The sequence below is a fragment of the Electrophorus electricus genome, chromosome 7 (genome assembly GCF_013358815.1).
Source record: "Electrophorus electricus isolate fEleEle1 chromosome 7, fEleEle1.pri, whole genome shotgun sequence".
Taxonomy (NCBI): Eukaryota; Metazoa; Chordata; class Actinopteri; order Gymnotiformes; family Gymnotidae; genus Electrophorus; species Electrophorus electricus.
The window spans coordinates 13926452-13945681 of NC_049541.1; the positions used below are offsets into that span (position 1 = coordinate 13926452).

The window sequence follows — 19230 nt, forward strand, 5'->3', positions numbered from 1 at the left end:
TACATTTACACTCCGTGCTCTCATTTCCCACAACCAGAGACAAATTTAATTTCAGTGATCCAAGTCATATCCAAGAAATAGTTTGTCCTGGTAAAAGTGGTTATAGGATATCTTCAAAACCCTGTAAGAGGCACTAATTGCATCAACTTTGAGGCATTTTCAATATTAATTTTTGTTGCTTACCAAGACTAACAAACATGTTGAGATATGATATATTCGCCATACCTATATGATCACGATATTCTCAAAATATATGGCCAACATTTACTGGTTAATCATATAACCATTTGCATTTGGTTAACACAACATATGAGCCATGTCCAGAACTGAAGTATGTACACCTTGCACTCCCAATGAATTATTCCCATTGATACTGCTAGTGGCCAGCATCATGGCTCTGCATGTGTCTGGTCAAGTGTGTGCGACGTGTGTAGCTCTTCTGGCAAAGAGTGCAGGGGAACGGCTTCATCCCCGAGTGCGTGTACATGTGCTTATTCCAGTCGTACCTCCGCCCGAAGGTCTTCCCGCACTGGGCGCAGGAGAACGGCCGCTCGCCTGTGTGGACGCGCTTATGCGCCGTCAGGTGGCTGGAGACCACGAATCTCTTGTCACAGATGCTGCAATGGTACGGCTTCTCACCCGTGTGGCTACGTTGGTGCACCTGCAGGTCTCCAGCCGAGATGAAGCCCTTGCCGCACTGGTGGCAGACGTAGGGTTTCTCCCCCGTGTGGATCCGCACATGAATATTCAGGTTACCCAGCAGCGAGAAGCACTTGCCACAATGCGGGCACATGTGCGGCCGCTCGCCTGTGTGGCAGCGCATGTGTGACTTGAGCTGCACCTTACCGAAGAAGCGCTTGCCGCACTGGGTGCAGAGGAGCGGCTTCTCACCTGTGTGGTTGGCGAGGTGCGCCAGCAGACTGCTGCGCAGCACAAAGCACTTGCCGCAATGATCGCACTGGTGCGGCCGGTACTCGGGGTGTGTTTTCAGGTGCACCCTTAGGTCGCTGAGGACAGCGAACATCTCTCCACAGAAGCGGCATTTCCCCGGCTCTCGCTCCTGCTGCGGTGGCCGCGGGAGCTTAGCCTCGTGCTTCCTCTGGTGTATCACCCTAGCCCGGTACGACCCAAAGGTCAGCTCACAATTGTCACAGGGGTAGACGCCATTCACCAAAGGAGTCATGTGCTCGCGCCTGTGAGCGAGTAGGCTTGTTAGACTCTGGAAAGGCTTCCTGCATTCGGGGCATTTGTACATGCACAACACCTTGTGGGTCCTCTGATGGGTGTACCAGTTAGAGAGTGACTTAAAGGCTGCTCCACACTTGATACACTTGTAAGTCCTCAACCTGCAGCACTTCTGCCGGTGGACAGCCAGGAGTCTGGACTCCTTGAACACCTGTCCACACTCGCAGCACTTGGGTGTGGCCACGCAGCTGGCACTCTGCTGGTGTTTGAGAAGCACTGAGCGATACACAAAACGCTTGTCACATTTAAGACACTTATACAAGGCCCTGCCAAGTAGGTAAGAACCTTTCCAAGGAATTTTTGCAGAGGAGTCAACTGACAAAGGATTACTGGGACTCTGGGGATATCCACATGACTCAGATGTCACATCTGTAAGGAAAAGAAAAAAAAAAAGTGAGAAAGCTTCCTAAAATCCTTTATGACCAAATATTGTCTTTTCCACTCAAAATAAACTATTTCAATACTCACGCTTCTTGGATTACCTCTAAATTATTTGTCAGTTATGATTTCCTGTGCCAGTAAATATGTACAAAGGTAAAAACAGAAACTAACGAGGAAGCCTTATTATTAACCACATTCCAGGGCAAACCTTGAACCCTGGGATGTAGCTTGCACAAAAATGAATAAATGAATTTAAGACATTTAGGAATTAATGAATCAATAACTCAATCAAGCCATCCATCCATCAATCAATGAAAAAAAAAAAAGTATATCCTACTTTTCTGAATTTCCTTATCTGATGAGGATAGGTCTGATGGAGCTGCGACATTCCTGTTGGACATGACAAAAATGACATTAGCTAGGGTTTTTTATTTAAACATTAAAACACATAACTAATACCGGTAAAAGGCTTTTATAGACTTACTGCTGTGGTTTGCTTGAGTTTCTGTGTCCTTCTTGGCTACTTTTGGTTGCTACAGAGTGTGAAACCTCCAGTGGTAAGTCAGTCTTTGTAAGTGCAATTCTGGGAATCAGAACTTGGGGTTTTTTAACTGTAATAAGCAGTACTGCAGCAGCAGACTCAGAAACACCACTTACTGATTCCCCAGGTGTTTTGACTCCTGTCATCTCATTGCTTGGCAAAGATGCAGCCGTCTGAGCTGACAATTCACTCTCCTTTTCTAAATGCTTAATAGCCTCTTTGATCTCTCTTTCAAACCTCTGCCTCTCTGCAGCTTCATCTGTTGCTCCATCATTGGATGTTGGACTCTGGTGGTCCTTTGGATATTCTATCGTTGCAGTTCTAGCAAGATTTAAATTGAATCCTACTTCCTGTTCACGCTCATGGTCTGCATCCTGAGTACTCTGGGAAGGACTCAGAGAACTCAGGGAAGGTTGCGACTGATCAGTACTTTGGCTGGATGTAAACACATTAGTTAAGGGAGGGAGGGAAAGTGAGGAGATGATTCTGTCCTCTACTATTGATGGGAGAGCTTACATGAAACACACACACACACACACACACACACACACACAAAACAGAAACCAATTAACCCATGACATTAAAGCAGAAACACTGAAAATTTCAATGTTGGGGATGTAAATAATCCTGAGGTTATATAAACCTTACCATTATCTCCCAATGTCCCACAAAAGCCAGTCTGCATCAAGGGTAGCAAACTCTCTGTTCTACAAACAGACTCTACACAATCACTCCACTCCCAATAACAGGAACTAAGTACAGATGAAGTCTGAAAGCAAATTACAAATCATGTTTCAATCATTTGAAATATGGAAGCAATTATTCATTATATACACAAACTCTGGGAAGATTATGAGGGAGACCCTGCAATAATGCATTTTGCTACAGGTGTGCATGACAATACCTGTTTGAAGTTTGGTACTGGCAGCAGCTGTTCCAGTCTGGAGAGGAAATGGCCAACCAAGACTTGCAGTGCTTTGTCAAAGTCAGGACCATACTCGAGTGGGTACACTTCCTGCATCTCAAAAATATTATGCTTATTTCAGAGTAAACTGATTTCATGCTAACAATTTACACACACACACACACACACCCTTAAATCTACACCTATGCCATCATTTACTGAAAATGTTAACTTGGTCACACAATTTAACACAAAAAATATGTGCAGCCAACACAATGCTACCTATCTGTATTTAGAGTTTGGTTAGTCTGGTAATTGTAGTACCGGATGTAACTGATATTTAATAATAATGGACTGAATTGACTCCTGGATTAAACAATATGTTCATAAGGTGTATGTGTGTGACATAATGACCTGAAAGAAGTACTGCTTTTTGCCAGGGTCCTCCAGCAGACCCAGCACAAGTTTCAGCAACTTCACCTGCAGGTTCTCCACTTCTGAATAACTGACCTAGAGAGCCAAGGGGAAGAAGTGTTCACAATACTGTCCTACAAGATACAAGTCAGTCTTGTCACAATCTAACATGTGACCAAATGCCTTAATAATATTGTGATTTATTTACACACACAACCCCCCCCCCCCCCCCCCCCCCCCTTGAATTAGCATTAGCACCTTTGAAGAATGAGAGGACTGAATCCTGTATACATGTGACTTCACTGTTTGAAGATCTGCAGGTAGTTCACCACGGCACATCTCAAGAATCATCTGAGGGATGAGATCACAGCATTAGACTAAACCTTTGATGCTTTTTTTCCTTTTTTATACAATGTATTTCTCTGCGATCATATACATGATGCTTCCCTTTGCAGCCACCTGTAATTATTTCCCTTCTTCTCACCTTTGCCCTCAGTCCAATTACTAGTGTAGCCTTCTGCCTGCTGGTCAAGACATCTGGGACCAACTTTGTGACCAAGGAAACAAATTCTTCCAGTTTTTCATAATGCTCCACATTTTGATGTTGAGCAATTTGCCACATAAATGCAGACATTAGACGCAGAGGAGGAACTAGCAAGCGCAGAGAAGAAATCGGAGGGACAGAACCTATGGAAGGTGGAAGACATGGTCATGTGTATAGCAGACTGAAGTAACAGACGTAAAATGACATCTCCGAAGGCTCCAAAACTACGTTTAAAACAATCTGAAAATGTTAACTGATATTTTAAGATTCATTACTATGAAAAGGTCCACATGTCTTTAGTTGCATCCATATCGACAGTCATGCAGATAGCCGAAAACTACTTTGGCCTAGCAAGATAAGCTTCTATAAAAGCGTATCCAGCTAGCTAGGTTGCCTAGGCACACAGCCTAGATAAACATTAGCCTCCCAGCTAACTAACCTATATTAGACAGCTGGGTAAGCACACTCTTGACACAACTAACGCTATAAACGTAACATTAATTTTACAAAAACAATCTAGATGTAAACGTTCATTATATAAGACGTATCTACTCGATAAAGTAAACAACTTGTACCCATCATGTTCTTCCAAAAATTTCGTTTGGGTTTCTACTACAATGTTTGAGCGATTCGCTGGTTGTGGACCAATGCGCACGCGCTTTCAATGGACCACAAAAACGGAAATATTGAAAGACTAAAATGTAAATACGGGGATAGTGAATGTATTTTCCTTTTATTTACTGTTGAGTGATTAATCTCGTAGATGTCAAGTACTATAAAGACAACTGAGAATACAAAATCCTCTAACTAGAAACGTCTTCTACACTGAGGCTTAAACCACGTTGCACGTTTTATGGTTTTGTAGTGTCAGGTTTTAGAGCAGGAAACATGCACCCTCCAGGGATGGAGCACTTGATATTATTTTCAGATAGCAATAATAAATGGATGAATGAATTAATGATTACTATCATTTTTGTTTTTATCTCGATTCCATGAAGCCGGTTTCCCATTTTGCGCCAGAACTGCAGGTGGCGACATAAAACTAGTTGTTAAAAAAAACCAAAAAAAACACACACACCAAATGGAAGACGACGAAGTAACAGAACGGAGACTATCGTTACAAAACACAGTAAAGAATAATTATGTATTAATACTATTTATTTTACTTATTTGGCGGGAACTTTGAATCTAGAATAAGATTAAGTCAACAAAGAGCACAACATGCAAGTTCCAGAAGATGGTAAAAGTCTTTTTTAACCAGCTAGTTGGCATTCCCATGATTGGTTTTGACACTCTTAGCTGAATAGCTAAACTGGCTAACTGTCCATAGCTTTGCTTTGGACGCTTCGTTGATTAACGATAGCTAATCAACACAACATTGTATCTTTAATTATCTGTGCTCCACCCATTTGTCTGATTATAATTTATGTTGTTCATTATAAAATGGTTACAGAGTGATCCCTGTATACAGTTCATTGTGTAGTTAGCTGTTTTTCATAGTGTCTGTTCAAAATTGTTCAACTTTTGTAGGCGCTGCGATGTTTTTGCGTTACGTGGTTCCGCCCATGAGGCTAATTTCAGCAGCCATATGGAAGTTGATCGAACAGGAAGATGTACCAAACTACGGAATATTGGAGGAGTTTGTGTCATGGATGGCCCATGCTGTTCCGGATATACTAAACTACCGACAGAGGATTCAGCTGACCATGGGTCTCAGAGCAAGGGTAAACGAAGTTGTTCAGAAAGACAAATGTGACTGACTTCTGTTAGTTGAGTTGGAGATTCTTGGCAACATTGGCCCCTTTTTGTGCATGATTTGTAAATTAGTCATCTCTTGTTTCAGCTTGTCCTGGAGTTGTGTGGCATGGAGAGGCCAGCTGATCCAGATATAGTGCAGCCCCATCTGAAGCGGATCCAGACCCTTCTTGCACTTCACAATGAACTGGAGGTCAGTCACCCAATCATGCATCCAGCCATCAATTAGGCTGCATTTAGCGTTCTTTATTTTCATACCTACAAGTATTCTTAAAGGAAAGGAAGTTTCAAATTCAGAAAGCAAAAGACGCTTAATTGGTGTAGTCTTGTTTTAATAATGAAAAGAGAATGAATAAAGTAAGCTTACATTGTAGCTATTAAGAAACAACTTTTTTGTGATGCAGTAATAAACAGTGACACATGTTTGAGCAGCTTTGTTTTTCTACATTTTGTCTTTGCCTGCTACAGTCAGTTGATGCCCAAGTTGAAGAATCTGGGACAAACTTTGTAGCCCTGGTGCAAATCTTAATGAAAGACCCAGCTGAAAAAAGCATTTTCTTTAAGGTCAGAGCTGCATTACATTTGAACATTTGTAAGAGATGTTGTTTCTCCTTCAGAGGAGAGCGATGTACTGAAATCAATACATTTTCCCAACAAATTAATTTCATTAAATTTCTCTCCCTTCTAAAGGATGTCTTTCCCTTGCAATATGGTGTGAAGTTCAGTAACGCACTGAAAAAGCTGATGTGGCTGTTCCTTTCTAGACTGGAAAATGTTGTCCCACAGCCTACATTTGAAGAGGTATGAATATAGAATAGAAAACAAAGTTTTGTTACTAAATGTTTTTTTGTTTGTTTGCAAGCAATCTCATTCCTTTATTCTGCATGGATAATTAGAGGAAGGTCAAATTGATTAGATTGGTTAGAGTTAAGCATGAAAATCCTGGTGGTGTATTATGTTTAGTAACAGGAATATTCTGATGATAAATTTTAGTAAGGCACAGTGTGTTCCAGAAGTAATAAATCAGAGTACCAAAATGCATATTTGTAGCCTCTTTACCCAACGAGTTCCCAGATCCAAACTTTGTATACAATGTACGCCATACATATTTGAAAGATGACACAATTTGATTTTGAAATGTTGAATTTGAAAGTAAACAATGACTAGGAAGTTAGTGTGATCTGTAAGCTAAAATTCAAGGGTATGTTGATTCACATTAGATAATGTGTAGGAATTGCAACTGTTTGCGAAACATCCAATCACATTTCTTATCTCCCCCCCCTCCCCCAGACTGCCCACATGCTCAGCACTGCCCCTACAGTTATGGAGGAATGTGTTCATTCTCTCTCTGAACCACAACAGCTGAGAAATGTATTTGGATGCCAAAGAGAAGCCAATGTAGAAATTAAAGGTTAACTTACCACTTTCCTCATGAGCTTAATGGATTTTAACTATTACAGTGTATCATATAATCTTAATAATAAAATGATTTAAAATATAAATTATTACATTTTGCATGGATAAAAGGTTGAATAATTTTTTCCTCCTTTTCCTTCTTAATTATTTTTTTCCTTTACAGAAAAAACACAGTTATGGTCCATCACACCAGATGATTGCATACTCTCTTGTCTTGGCAAGCCTCTATTAGCACAAAACGTTACTGAGGAACAGACACATACAGATACCCAGTCAGAGTCAGTGATTGATTATCCCCCCTCATATTGCCAAGAAGTACAGGTAGAATCAGTGGTAATTGCTCAATATATTAATGATAACCTGGAGACAAGCATATGTGAGGAAAATCCTGATGGTATAGAATGTTTAGGTACTGGTGAGAATAAACAGTATGATCTACAAAGGCCTGATCATGGCGGCATTGAGACTTCAACTGAACTTGGTTATGAAGAGGTAGAATCCTTGGATTTGAGGACTATAGATTTTGTTTTGGGCGAAAGGTCTGAAAAGCAAGATCCAATCAAACATGATGTGACTGTTGAGGGGGCTGCAAGTGCAGAAGACACCCCTGCTGCTGAGGAAGACAATGGAAGGGCAGTGGATCAGCCAAAAGAGAACAAATCCACCTGCCCAGAAATTGAATTAACACAGGAAAACAGTAGCAATAAGTCGGTGTGTGCCTCATCTTCAGCAATTGCAGATATCAAGTCAGCCAATACTCAACAGGAAGGAGATCTGTCTGGATTGGTTACTACCTACCTACAACCATTTGTTAAGATAGATAGGCTTAACATTACTGATATACAGCCTTTTAATCCACAACGTAAAAAAGGTCAAGGTCAGCCAAGGAAGGATGATCAAAATACCAAATCGCATGCAGGAAAAAGCAGCAGGAGAGCACCACAGCAGTCTCTGTGAATCGATGGATACGTGAGTCTTTGTTTAGTTGACATTTCAGTAGTGAGCTGTGATCAGAATTGAACATTGACTGATTTTCTGTTCTTTTTAGGCATTCAGAAAACCAAAATGTGTGGAATGTCATCCAAAAGTTAAAGAAGACATGTAAGAATAAGGTTTTCTGTATGCAAATAATTATTTAGTATTACTGTTAGGCTGTGTAACAGTTAGGCTATGAAATGTAAGAGGCTCCTCTCACAGTCATCATCCATCATAGAAACATCTACCTTGCACCAACACTCACTGCTGCTGATACTGTATTCAGACCATTTTAGTGAAGGATCATTGTACAAAAGGCCACTTTGCTATACTGTATCAAATGCAATCTTCGTGTTTCTCTTAGACGCGGAGGTGAAAGAGCCCTCTATGATGTATGCCTGCCTCCCTGTGCGAGTTTCCAGGGCCAGGAGGAGATACAGCTGCACCACCATCTCATTGTCCACCACCCAGAAGAGTACAAACGGCTTTGTGAGCCTGGAGAAGAGAAGGAGAGCTCCCAGTGTGACATCAGTACTTCTTTTCTGTTCTGGAAACCACGACAAGCCCCCACTAAAATTAGATCCTACAGAGGAGTACCTGTCTGTAGAACATGTCCCATATGTTGGAAAGAACTTTCACTCGAAGTGCAGATATGAGGAGGCATCAGGCATCGCACACGACGGATCGTCCCTTCACATGTTCGTATTGTGGGAAGACCTTCAGGTACACCTTTGACCTGAGAAGACATCAGCAACATGCCTGTGCGAACCAGGAATATGTAGTGCTGGACCATAGAAGCACAGATGAAGTCTCAGAGGATACTAGTGAAACGATCCCTGCCTCAAGTCATGAAAATACCGTTATACCATCTGTCAATTGTTCTCCTAAGCAGCCAATTATAGGTAAACAAGATGTGTTTTGTCATGTGTGTGGAATGACACTGTCAAACACCAGCAGCCTAAAAAGTCACATGAAGACTCACTTGAAAGGGATGCCCCACTCCTGCCCCTGTGGTAAGACCTATAAATATTTAGAAAGTATGAGTACACACCGGCTTGTGTGTCCAGAGTCTGACTTAAATAAACATGAACAAAAGCAGTGTGAAGACCATGACACAGTCGCAGACGATGAGGAAGTGATGCATGATAACTCAGGAGCCATACCTCCAAATCTGACATACTCTATCAATTCCTCTGATAAGTCAGACAGTGAGAAACCAGAGGTTGCAAGTTCTTTAACCTCAGTTGTAGCTGTTGTCTCAGATTCAGAAGACATACCTCAGGTTCCACCCAGCCATGCTGAATCCTCAGTCAGGCCCAACACTAATGCGACAGAACCCACACACTGGTCAAGTTCTGTCCCAGTTGTCTTAAACACAAGAAGGCACCTGAGATCCCCTTCAGGTGACCACCCTCATAAGTGCTCTCAGTGTGGACACAGCTTCAGGTACTCCTACAATCTGAAGAAACATGAGGATGTTTGTGAGGGCAGAAAGGAGCACAAAGATGCAATGGGGCTTCATTCAAAAGAGTACAGCAGACCTTTGACTGGAACATCAAATAATAAGCAGGATGTCTGTGTCCTTTCAGTTCTGTCACTCTGCAACACACCATCCTTAGATAATGCAAAGAGAGCTGATGGAGGAGATCAAGAGGATAGTGTACCTGGCTCCAGTGAGACTGCCTCTCCCGAGCTGCTCCTTGCCTGCAATAGTTGTGGAAAGAAATATAAAGACCATTGTTCACTGAAAAAGCACAAGAGAACTTGTGGCACCAATGAGCGACGCTACCAGTGCGTGAAATGTGGTTCCTTATTCAGGACGTTGCTTGATGTCAGGATACACGTACACACGCACTGGGGAGAAGACCCCCTTCAGTGTTCCCAGTGCGGGAAATACTTCCAGAGCCCCAGTGAGCTAGAAAAGCACAAGGTTGTTCATGAGTTAGAGCACAAATATTCCTGTACTATGTGCCCCGAGACCTATGATCGGCTCGAGACCTTAAAGCATCACTACCTTGAGGTGCATGAGTTCAAGGGGCCATACCAGTGTTCCCATTGCGATAAGACTCATGTAGACTTGGGTGCTATATTTGCCCATATAAGGACGCATAGTGATGAGCGACCTTACCAATGCTCCCATTGCACTAAGAGGTTCAAACAGCGCAGTGGCCTGAACGTCCACGAGAAGCTTCATTCGGGGGATAAGCCGTTCCTTTGCGAGGAGTGTGGGAAGTGTTTCAGCAGCAACATACAGCTGCAGAGGCACTCGATATCCCATAGCACCGAGAGGCCACATGCATGTCCTCAGTGCAAGAAGTGCTTCAAATCGCAGCATGCTCTCCGTGGGCACATACTAAAGCACTTGAAGCCAGCGAACATTCCATGTGTGGTCTGCGGCAAAATGTTTTTCACAAGCCTCTGCACTGGGACCGACACCATCGGCACCCACACAGGAGAAAGGCCATACAGTTGCCCCAAATGTGGCAAGACGTTCTTGAGCAGCGGCGAGGTGAGCAAGCACTTGCGATACCACACTGGAGAGAGGCCTTTCCAGTGTAAGCTTTGCTCTAAGAGCTTTACGCAGGCGTGTTACCTGAGTGCCCACATGCGGATACACACAGGGGAGCGACCATATGTGTGCAGCAATTGTGGCAAGGCCTTTGTTTGCAATACCCACTTGAAAAGGCACATGTTTGTGCACACAAAGGAGAAGCATTCAAATGTGACTGTGGAAAAGCCTTTAATCGAACAAATCTTCTAAGACTGCATCAGAAAACTCAGTGTATCTTACAAAAGAAATAAGACTTTAGTATTAAGACATAAGTATTTAGTAAATAAGAAAATGGGTTTTAAATGGATTTTGCAAACTGTTAGGATCTTATCGATCTTCATTTATATATTTATGTATCAAAAATAATTGCAATTAAAGTTCCATGATTTTAGACTTTGTTTATATTGATTTATTGCATATTAACACATTATTTTGATACTTATTACCTTAAAGACTATTAATTCTGGGACAAATATAAACTATGTTTCACTGTCATTTTGAAACAAAGTATAACATGTTGACCTTCAGTACTGAACATTTCAGTACTGAATTTGGTGTCTTTCTGCATGATTCTGCAAACGCTCAATCGCTACTTTTAGCTTTTTAGCAAATCATTTAACAGATAGTGCTGCAAATAATTCTGAACATTTGTTCACCACAAGGGTACATGTAGTAAATTACATCTGAGGCCACTCAACACCCAGTGGAATTACAATTTCCAAATTTCAATTTAAAAAATGAAACTAATGGATGCATAAACACACCAGGGATCCTAAGAGTTCTGACCTAAACCTTACCATTTCCTCCACTATTGTCTTCAAATATTCATATGTGCTCTCAGGTCTCCTCAGGAAAAGCAAGATAATACTTTTGGCAAGTTTCAACCAAATGTTGAAGGAAGAGACGTTTTCAGTTGAATACAGTACATTAATTTTGCAAGTGGCAAAATGTTAGACTTTTATTTTGGCAGATATTAAATTTTGGGGGAATCCGGAGGTAAGTCGTTGCCATGGACAAATGGACCTCCTCCCACAGTATCTAGCATTCGCTACCCCTACCTATGTTGTGTTATTTTCGTTGTGGAAGACAGAGTACCTAGAAAAGATGAAGAAATATCCGATTTGTGATGACACAAGGTATAAACAGCATTAAAATTTAAATAGATAAAAGTGACATTTTTAATCCATCTGATTTAGCTAAGATCTTTAGACACTGGTGCAATCTAGCTAACTGTGACTACTGTATTGACTAGCTGGCAAGCTAGCATGCCTCCCCCGGCCTTGATTGGTAGCTAGCTAAGTTAATATCCTAAGTGAGTAGCTAGCTAACCTTTTAGAGAAAGATCGGAGCTGGTCAATAGAATTTGTTTTTGTGAGCGTTGCACTTGATTGCAACTTGAGCGCGTACTAATTGGTCGCAGCGAAGTGTTTTTCCTTTACTTTGACATGTGTAGTAGTGAGGTTCGTCCCGAGAGAAGTGATGGCTGGTAAGGTAAAATGGGTGACCGATATAGAGAAATCAGTGCTCGTCAATAATTTTGAGAAGAGAGGATGGACACAAGTGACGGACAGCGAGGACTGGAACTTTTATTGGTAAGACACCAGTTATTTATACACTTCTGTTTATATTTATACACTTATGACTGTGGTGCACTTTAGCTGCTCTGCATGTTCCAGTATTTCTGTATTAAACTCACCCATGTTACCTGTAAAGTGTCTCAATGCATCTTTCTTTGCAGGATGAGCATCCAGACCATTCGGAATGTTTTTAGTGTGGACACAGGCTATCGCTTGTCTGATGATCAGATGGTTAACCACTTCCCAAACCACTATGAGCTGACAAGGAAAGATCTGATGATCAAGAACATAAAACGCTACAGGAAGGAGCTGGAGAAGGAGGGAAGTCCCCTCTCTGAGAAAGATGAAAGCGGAAAATATATTTACCTGGGTACTGGGACATCATCCCATCAATCTTTTACTGATTAATAACGTATTCTGCTATTTTCTGTTTGGTTTTTTTGTCAGTGCCTGTTTTCTCACTTTGAGACTCCCGTTACTTCTCTTCTACATTTTTTTCTGTTCCATTGTCTCCCCCATTATCTGCTCTCTCTTTTACACAACATCTAATTTCATCTGCTGTGATCAGATTTCGTGCCAGTGACATTCATGCTGCCAGGCGACTATAACCTGTTTGTGGAGGAATTCCGCAAGAGCCCATCCAGCACATGGATCATGAAGCCCTGTGGGAAGGCTCAGGGCAAAGGAATATTTCTCATCAACAAACTCTCCCAGATCAAAAAATGGTCCCGGGACAGCCGCACTTCCACGTAAGCTCCACTAGGGGAAGTAATGTAACTTGGTAGCATTGGATAGAGACTTGTACGTGTTAGATGTGTGTGTATGTGCACTCATCAGAGGTTATGGTATATTAGATGTACATACATTGAACAGCTGACACCGTATGTCTCTTGTATTATATATAGCACCTGCTTCTAACATGTACATGGTACTATTTGGCACTGTCAATGCAACTTTTTCCTCCAGTTTGTGTAGTCTGTAGACTATTCACTTTTAAAGCAACAGTTCAACTGTTGTGCTGGTGATCAATTTTTCCTACTGACCTAAAGTCAGGCGTGTCCTGCTTTTTGCTGCATGCACAGCTGGAATCATGCCTGCATCGATAGGCTTAGCATAGTGTCTAGAGCACTTGTTTATCATCATTTCCTGCAAAGAAAATCTGCATGTTCTGTGTTACTTCTTTTAGGTTTATGGCAGCTAACAGTGGGAAGGAGGCTTATGTGATCTCACTATATATTGATAATCCACTGTTGATTGGTGGGAAGAAGTTTGATTTGCGTCTGTATGTATTGGTTACGACCTACCGGCCACTCAAATGTTACATGTGAGTGCTAAGCAGGAGCTCAGTATTCCAAGGCTCATATTTTATAGCAAAAATATTTACACTGAACACATTTATTTTAAAGAGAGATTTATTATTCTTTGCTTTTGCAGGTATAAACTTGGATTTTGCCGATTTTGCACTGTTAAATACACCCCTAGCACTAGTGAGCTGGACAACATGTTTGTTCATCTTACAAATGTTGCAATCCAAAAACATGGCGTAAGTGAAGATTTGTTGTGTGAATGTTTGTGTGCTTGTATGTGTGTTTGCATGCTTATGTGTTTGTATGTGTGCACACACCCACATGTAAAATCTGTGTGTGTTCTGCAGGATGATTATAACCATGTGCATGGTGGTAAATGGACAGTCAGTAACCTGAGACTGTATCTAGAGAGCACCAGAGGAAAGGATGTCACCAACCATCTCTTTGACCAGATCTACTGGATCGTAGTGCAGTCACTCAAAGCTGTGGCTGTAAGTGAACTCACTTTTACAAACATTCTCCCTTTTTTCTCATCTAAACAAATAAATAAAACATTGATTAATTATACAGTATAGTTGGGTAGTGAAAGTTTTGTTGTGTTGACTCTGTACACCAGCACTATGAAGTTAAAGTCCACACTATTGGCTTTAATTCAAGAGTTTGTTCCTCCGTACTGGGTGAGGTGTAGAAGAATTACACCCTTTTACACATAGTCCTTCCATTTCTGAGGAGCAAAAGTAATTGTACAACTAGCTGCTTATGTTTTTCTCAGCCAGATCAAAGTATGGTTTGCTATAAAGTCTGGGAAGGTTAAAGTATAAAAGGTCTGTGATTCCGTATCACACAGTGCAGATGTAAATACCCTTCAATTAAGCAGATATTATTTTGTTTCAAGTACAATGTGATACTTACAGACTACTATATACTGTAAACCACAAGACCAGTATCACTTAATATGCATCAATGATATTGTTCCTTTTCTCACTTAAGGTTTTCCTTTCATTCCATATGTTCGTAAACCTTATTTAAATCATAAAATTCAAAATACCCTTTGAAGTACTAACCACAAGGAACCAACATACACCCACCCAAACACTTCCTTCCTCTTTTCTCACCCACATTCCTCCCACAGCCTGTCATGAACAATGACAAACATTGCTTCGAATGCTATGGGTATGACATCATTATCGATGACAAGCTCAAGCCGTGGCTTATTGAGGTGAGTGTTATCTCTCTCACACTCAGATATTTTACCTTCATGTCAATGAGAATGTACATTCCATCCAATTATAAGACAGACCTTAGAGCACATTACTGACATTAATGTTCCATGTAGACAGGATTACTATCTCAGTAGAAGGTCATGGGTTTGAGGGAGTCCAAAACACCACTGCTTGCTACTGTAGTATAACATATGTCAGTAGAATTCTATTTGTATTTTGACATAGAAAACCAGTGACGTTGCATTCACATAGGTTTTTAGTGTTGGTATAAATAAAGAGCAGTTTTCTTTGTTTTTATTAATATTTACTGAGTACAAGTTAGTGCGTTTCATGCATTCAGAATATCCTTAATAACTATTAATCACCATTATTAGTAATAATTGCAGACTTCGCATTTTTAATCCCATGTGAATGGGACCAAGTGTAAAATTGCTAAAATTATATTGCTTTTCTCTGGAAAAGATACAGACGATTTCTTTTTTTAGTTACTGATATTTAGGTTTGGTTTAGATATAGGCAAAGTAATATTTAGTTCAGTGGGAAACTATTGAAGATGTTGCTGTAGAAGGGTGCATGCAGTTATGATTAAAGTGTGAAACCCATTTTAGAAACTCAGGAAAGACTCTCCTGTGTGTGTGTGTGTGTGTGTGTGTGTGTGTGTGTGTGTGTGTGTGTGTGTGTGTGTGTGTGTGTGTGTGTGTGTGTGTGTTTAAGAATATAACAGCATGTACACTAGACAGACTGTCAGAAAGTAATTCCTCATACAGCGGTGTGTGTGTCTGTCTGTCAGGTGAATGCCTCTCCTTCACTCACCTCGAGCACTGCTAATGACCGCATTCTGAAGTACAACCTTATCAATGACACACTCAACATTGTTGCACCCAATGGCGAGATTCCAGATTGCCGCTGGAACCGCAGCCCACCCAAAGAGGCTCTGGGAAACTATCAAGTTCCTGTGAGTGATATCCTCATTCACGATAGGGTTGTAGAGATTTACATACAACTTGCAAAAGTATTTGACAAGTGACATCATTTTAAACTTTTCATGGTCCAGCACTTTCACTTGAAACATACTTTTGTTAAGTGTTTTTTCCCATATCACATGAACAGTTTATCAGACCTATATCAGAAGAACAAGATGAAGCACAGTTTGTACTTACTTGAAGACAAAGTAGAATCAATATAATAGTGGAATTCTCAAAAAAACCTTTGCATCTCTCTGTACACTTTCTGGCCCAGTTAAAAACACAGTATACAATTTCCATACATAATTTTAAATTTTATTTATTATTGAAAAAAAAATGTTAAAGTCGTTTGCGTTGTGGATTGTTTACTATGAGAAACACGATTAATAGTTGTTGAGCAGCTTTGAAAAAATTTTTTCCTTCGAGCCGGATTCGAACCAGCGACCTAAGGATGTCTACTGCAGCCTCTACAGTCCTCCGCTCTACCAACTGAGCTATCGAAGGGACGGAAGCTACTGTGTCATGAGAGCCTAAGCAAATGATTATTCGTGTATATAAATTTTATATGGTTTATATGGATGCTGTTATTATATGTGATTGAACTGTTTTCTGTCTCTCTCAGTTACGATGAAGAACAGACACTGAGCGAGAATACCGAGCGTGAATTCCGGAGCCGGTCAGGTCAGCCACTGGGATCAAAAAGCACAAGGTCAAGCAATTGTACGCCCCCGTAACAGCCACCTGGAAGTGAGATCATGAGCCTGACAACTGACCTCTGAAACAAACCGTTGATCTGACAAAGCTCAAGACTCTGGGAATATGCACGTATTTGCACTTTGATGATCAGAATCTTCCTGTCCCGCCAAATACGAATTCACATACGTTCCTGCATGACATTTAAATAGCTTCACAGTGAGGACAGAGAGACTTAAACAGAAAATACCCCTTTGTTGCAACGTCTTTTATAAAGCATCAAATCTACTGATAGATTTCCAAATTAAAGAGAATGTTTGCAGTGAAAGTTGAACGACAAAATTAATTATCAAAAGGGAGGAAATGTTGAAACTCTGCCCTTACTTGTGGACAACGTTCACACTAAGTAATCAATTAAACTGCTGTTAAGTGATCAGTGAGGGTTTTGTGTTTGTTTGTTTGTTTGTTTGTTTTTTATATAACAGTTTTTATGCGTCTTATTTATTGTTAATGCGATTGCGCGCAAATGGAGTCTGCATATTGAATGTTAATATAAAAATTACGTGTTTGGTGCCATGCAGTGGTGTCTTATCATGCCACGAGTTTCCTTCATGCAAGTTGACTTGGAGGACACCAAAAATACAGTACGAAGCTACATATTCTCTAAATATAGATCGTGCAGCCTGAAATTGATTGTAGTGAGGCCAAAGATTCGGAGGTATCCAATAAAGTGTCCAAATCACCCGTCTCTGGTCTATATTGACTTCAATTGTATTAATATGGGATGATGCCGATGTCACATTTGAGTTGGTGGCCTACTGAAAATGTTACAAACTGTGGACAGCACGATTCAACAGATTGTGAGTTGCACACTTACTCTGGACAACGAGCTGATTTTAACATTTATGAGTGTAATTGAACGGTTAAAACTCTTTTGTAAGTGCTTATTTTTGATAGGCAGTAGCAGGTTAACACTACTACAATGCATGGGATTTCACCAACAAGTACTATAAATGATATTCTATCGCTTTTCTGAAGCGGAAGTTCAGAAAAGCGGAAGTTCGTCTTAAAACGCCCATGTTACGTGACCATGGCTAAGCAAAGCTGTTGTTGGTTTCACCCGTTTCGACAGGTGGCATACAGTACCTGCCACTCCCATGTTTAATTGACAGTGTCTGGAACTCTCTACGAATGCGTAAAAATCAAACAAACACATCCCAACTTCGACGGTTTGTGATTTGAGAGCGTGAAGACAAGCATCAAGACGCTCTTATCCAGAACGACTTACAAAAGTGCTCTGTTATTTACTCATAGAATATATCCAAGTACAGTATAGTAGGTTAGAATTAAACATACCAATGAACTAGAATACTGTAGGATACAGGGATGAATGCTGATACCTAGAAGTGCAAAATATATAATGTCAATCTTAAACAATGATAAGTGCTATAAACAATAAGTTCTAGAGTTTGTTAAACAACATAAACAGTGCCCGACAATAAGTACTAAATTAGTCCGTCAATAAGGGAGCAGTATCAGTTGTCCTTTAAATATTCTGCAAATAGATGGGTCTTCAGTCTACGTTTGAAGACTGCAAGGGACTCTGTTGTCCGGAGAGCAAGTGGGGGTTCATTCCACCATCTTGGAGCTAGGACAGAAAATAGTCACAAAAATATCACCTATTTTTGAATAAAAAAAAATTATATATCGTCTAACAAACGTAAGAGATTGTTTATTCATGTTACAGAACCATAATTCTACATTCACTCACACTTCATTCCGCCGTTGACGAAACACGTTTTACAAAGAAAGCACATTAAAGGGTCCTACACTTCATGAAATACAAAGCACACTCGGACCCGCAAAACCCATGTGGTTATCTAAATATATATACCTTAATTTTGTCAATGGATTATCTTCCTAAGTTTCATTCCTTACACATGAATTTGAAAATCAAACTGAAAAGGTCTGCAGATATTAAACACAACATAAATAAATGAATATTTACTGAAAAACACTGTTCATTACAGTCCTGATTTGCTGTCTCTGATAACTTGAAAGCTTTTGTTTGTTGGTTGTATGGTGATCTTTCCGAAATATTTATCGATCATATGTATCGATAACCTGTTATAACCTACAAGAATTATAAATAGTTTAGTCTTTGTGCACACTTACTGAGTAGTTTCACAGAATAGCAATTAAGATGTGATGAAAAAAGTGGACAGTAGGTGCCATCGTAGAGACGGATGTCGAATTGTTTCGAAACCATGAAACAATTTGATTAGATTGCTTTAACTTTTCAGTATTTCAAAGTCTCACTTTGCCCAACATCTAAAACATGACTGTTAGTAAAGAATGACCAAAATAATTAAGTCAAGCGCTACTATTGTCAACATCCTCACCCTTTCTTGTACTATACCTCTACACCTGCGTTTACCCGTTATGTTTTTTCGTTGTAACCTAACTTTCCGATTAACTTCCCCAAAGCATGAAATAGTTTCGATCTCCAAATATAAACCACCCCATTTAATAAGGTTTCTATACCTTTGTAAAATGTAGTTTTGAAGGGAACTCCTACACACAAAATTCAGAATAAAGCTCGATTGATTTAGTTAGCTGGACATCTTTACTAACTTAAGAACGAAAAATCATTTGCAAAATCCCAGCAAACAGTCATATTAAAACAGATCACCTTTCATTTAACAAATAATCTTGGTAATATATATATTTCAATTTATA

General features: G+C 40.3%; 3 protein-coding genes and 1 non-coding gene across 9 annotated transcripts; 2 read left to right on the forward strand and 2 right to left on the reverse strand.

The window, feature by feature from the left end:
* Positions 1-20: 20 nt before the first annotated feature.
* Positions 21-4669, reverse strand: LOC113573537 (zinc finger protein 2-like). Of its 4 annotated transcripts, XM_035528477.1 has the most exons (10): positions 4305-4454; positions 3970-4172; positions 3744-3836; positions 3486-3581; positions 3072-3182; positions 2816-2936; positions 2284-2678; positions 2111-2193; positions 1964-2016; positions 21-1614 (listed from the first exon to the last, which is right to left on the reverse strand). In XM_035528477.1, exons 1-10 carry the CDS (start codon positions 4333-4335, stop codon positions 377-379), a joined length of 2424 nt encoding a protein of 807 aa, XP_035384370.1. In that variant the 5' UTR covers positions 4336-4454; the 3' UTR covers positions 21-376. The 4 variants fall into 4 exon arrangements, with proteins under 4 accessions (XP_035384370.1, XP_035384369.1, XP_035384368.1 ...); XM_035528476.1 differs by lacking the exon at positions 4305-4454 and adding an exon at positions 4605-4669 and having other exon boundaries at positions 2111-2678; XM_035528475.1 differs by having other exon boundaries at positions 2111-2663.
* A 455-nt stretch (positions 4670-5124) lies between these two features.
* LOC113573536 (zinc finger protein 2 homolog) lies at positions 5125-11103 on the forward strand. Of its 2 annotated transcripts, XM_027003855.2 has the most exons (9): positions 5125-5269; positions 5560-5753; positions 5873-5977; positions 6253-6348; positions 6475-6585; positions 7075-7195; positions 7364-8169; positions 8249-8301; positions 8540-11103. In XM_027003855.2, the coding sequence occupies exons 1-7, from the start codon at positions 5251-5253 to the stop codon at positions 8155-8157; spliced, it is 1440 nt and encodes a 479-aa protein (XP_026859656.2). In that variant the 5' UTR covers positions 5125-5250; the 3' UTR covers positions 8158-8169; positions 8249-8301; positions 8540-11103. The 2 variants fall into 2 exon arrangements, with proteins under 2 accessions (XP_026859656.2, XP_035383637.1); XM_035527744.1 differs by lacking the exons at positions 5125-5269; positions 5560-5753; positions 5873-5977; ... (2 more) ...; positions 7075-7195; positions 7364-8169 and having other exon boundaries at positions 8246-8301.
* A 620-nt stretch (positions 11104-11723) lies between these two features.
* On the forward strand, positions 11724-17233 carry ttll1 (tubulin tyrosine ligase-like family, member 1). Of its 2 annotated transcripts, XM_027003834.2 has the most exons (10): positions 11724-11862; positions 12180-12318; positions 12465-12673; positions 12872-13052; positions 13490-13627; positions 13738-13846; positions 13958-14101; positions 14743-14829; positions 15624-15788; positions 16421-17233. In XM_027003834.2, exons 1-10 carry the CDS (start codon positions 11853-11855, stop codon positions 16427-16429), a joined length of 1191 nt encoding a protein of 396 aa, XP_026859635.2. In that variant the 5' UTR covers positions 11724-11852; the 3' UTR covers positions 16430-17233. The 2 variants fall into 2 exon arrangements, with proteins under 2 accessions (XP_026859635.2, XP_035383667.1); XM_035527774.1 differs by lacking the exon at positions 16421-17233 and having other exon boundaries at positions 15624-16346.
* trnay-gua lies at positions 16216-16302 on the reverse strand. Its single transcript is given in 2 exon segments — positions 16216-16251; positions 16266-16302. It is a non-coding gene; the product is annotated as a tRNA-Tyr (tRNA).
* Positions 17234-19230: the final 1997 nt, after the last annotated feature.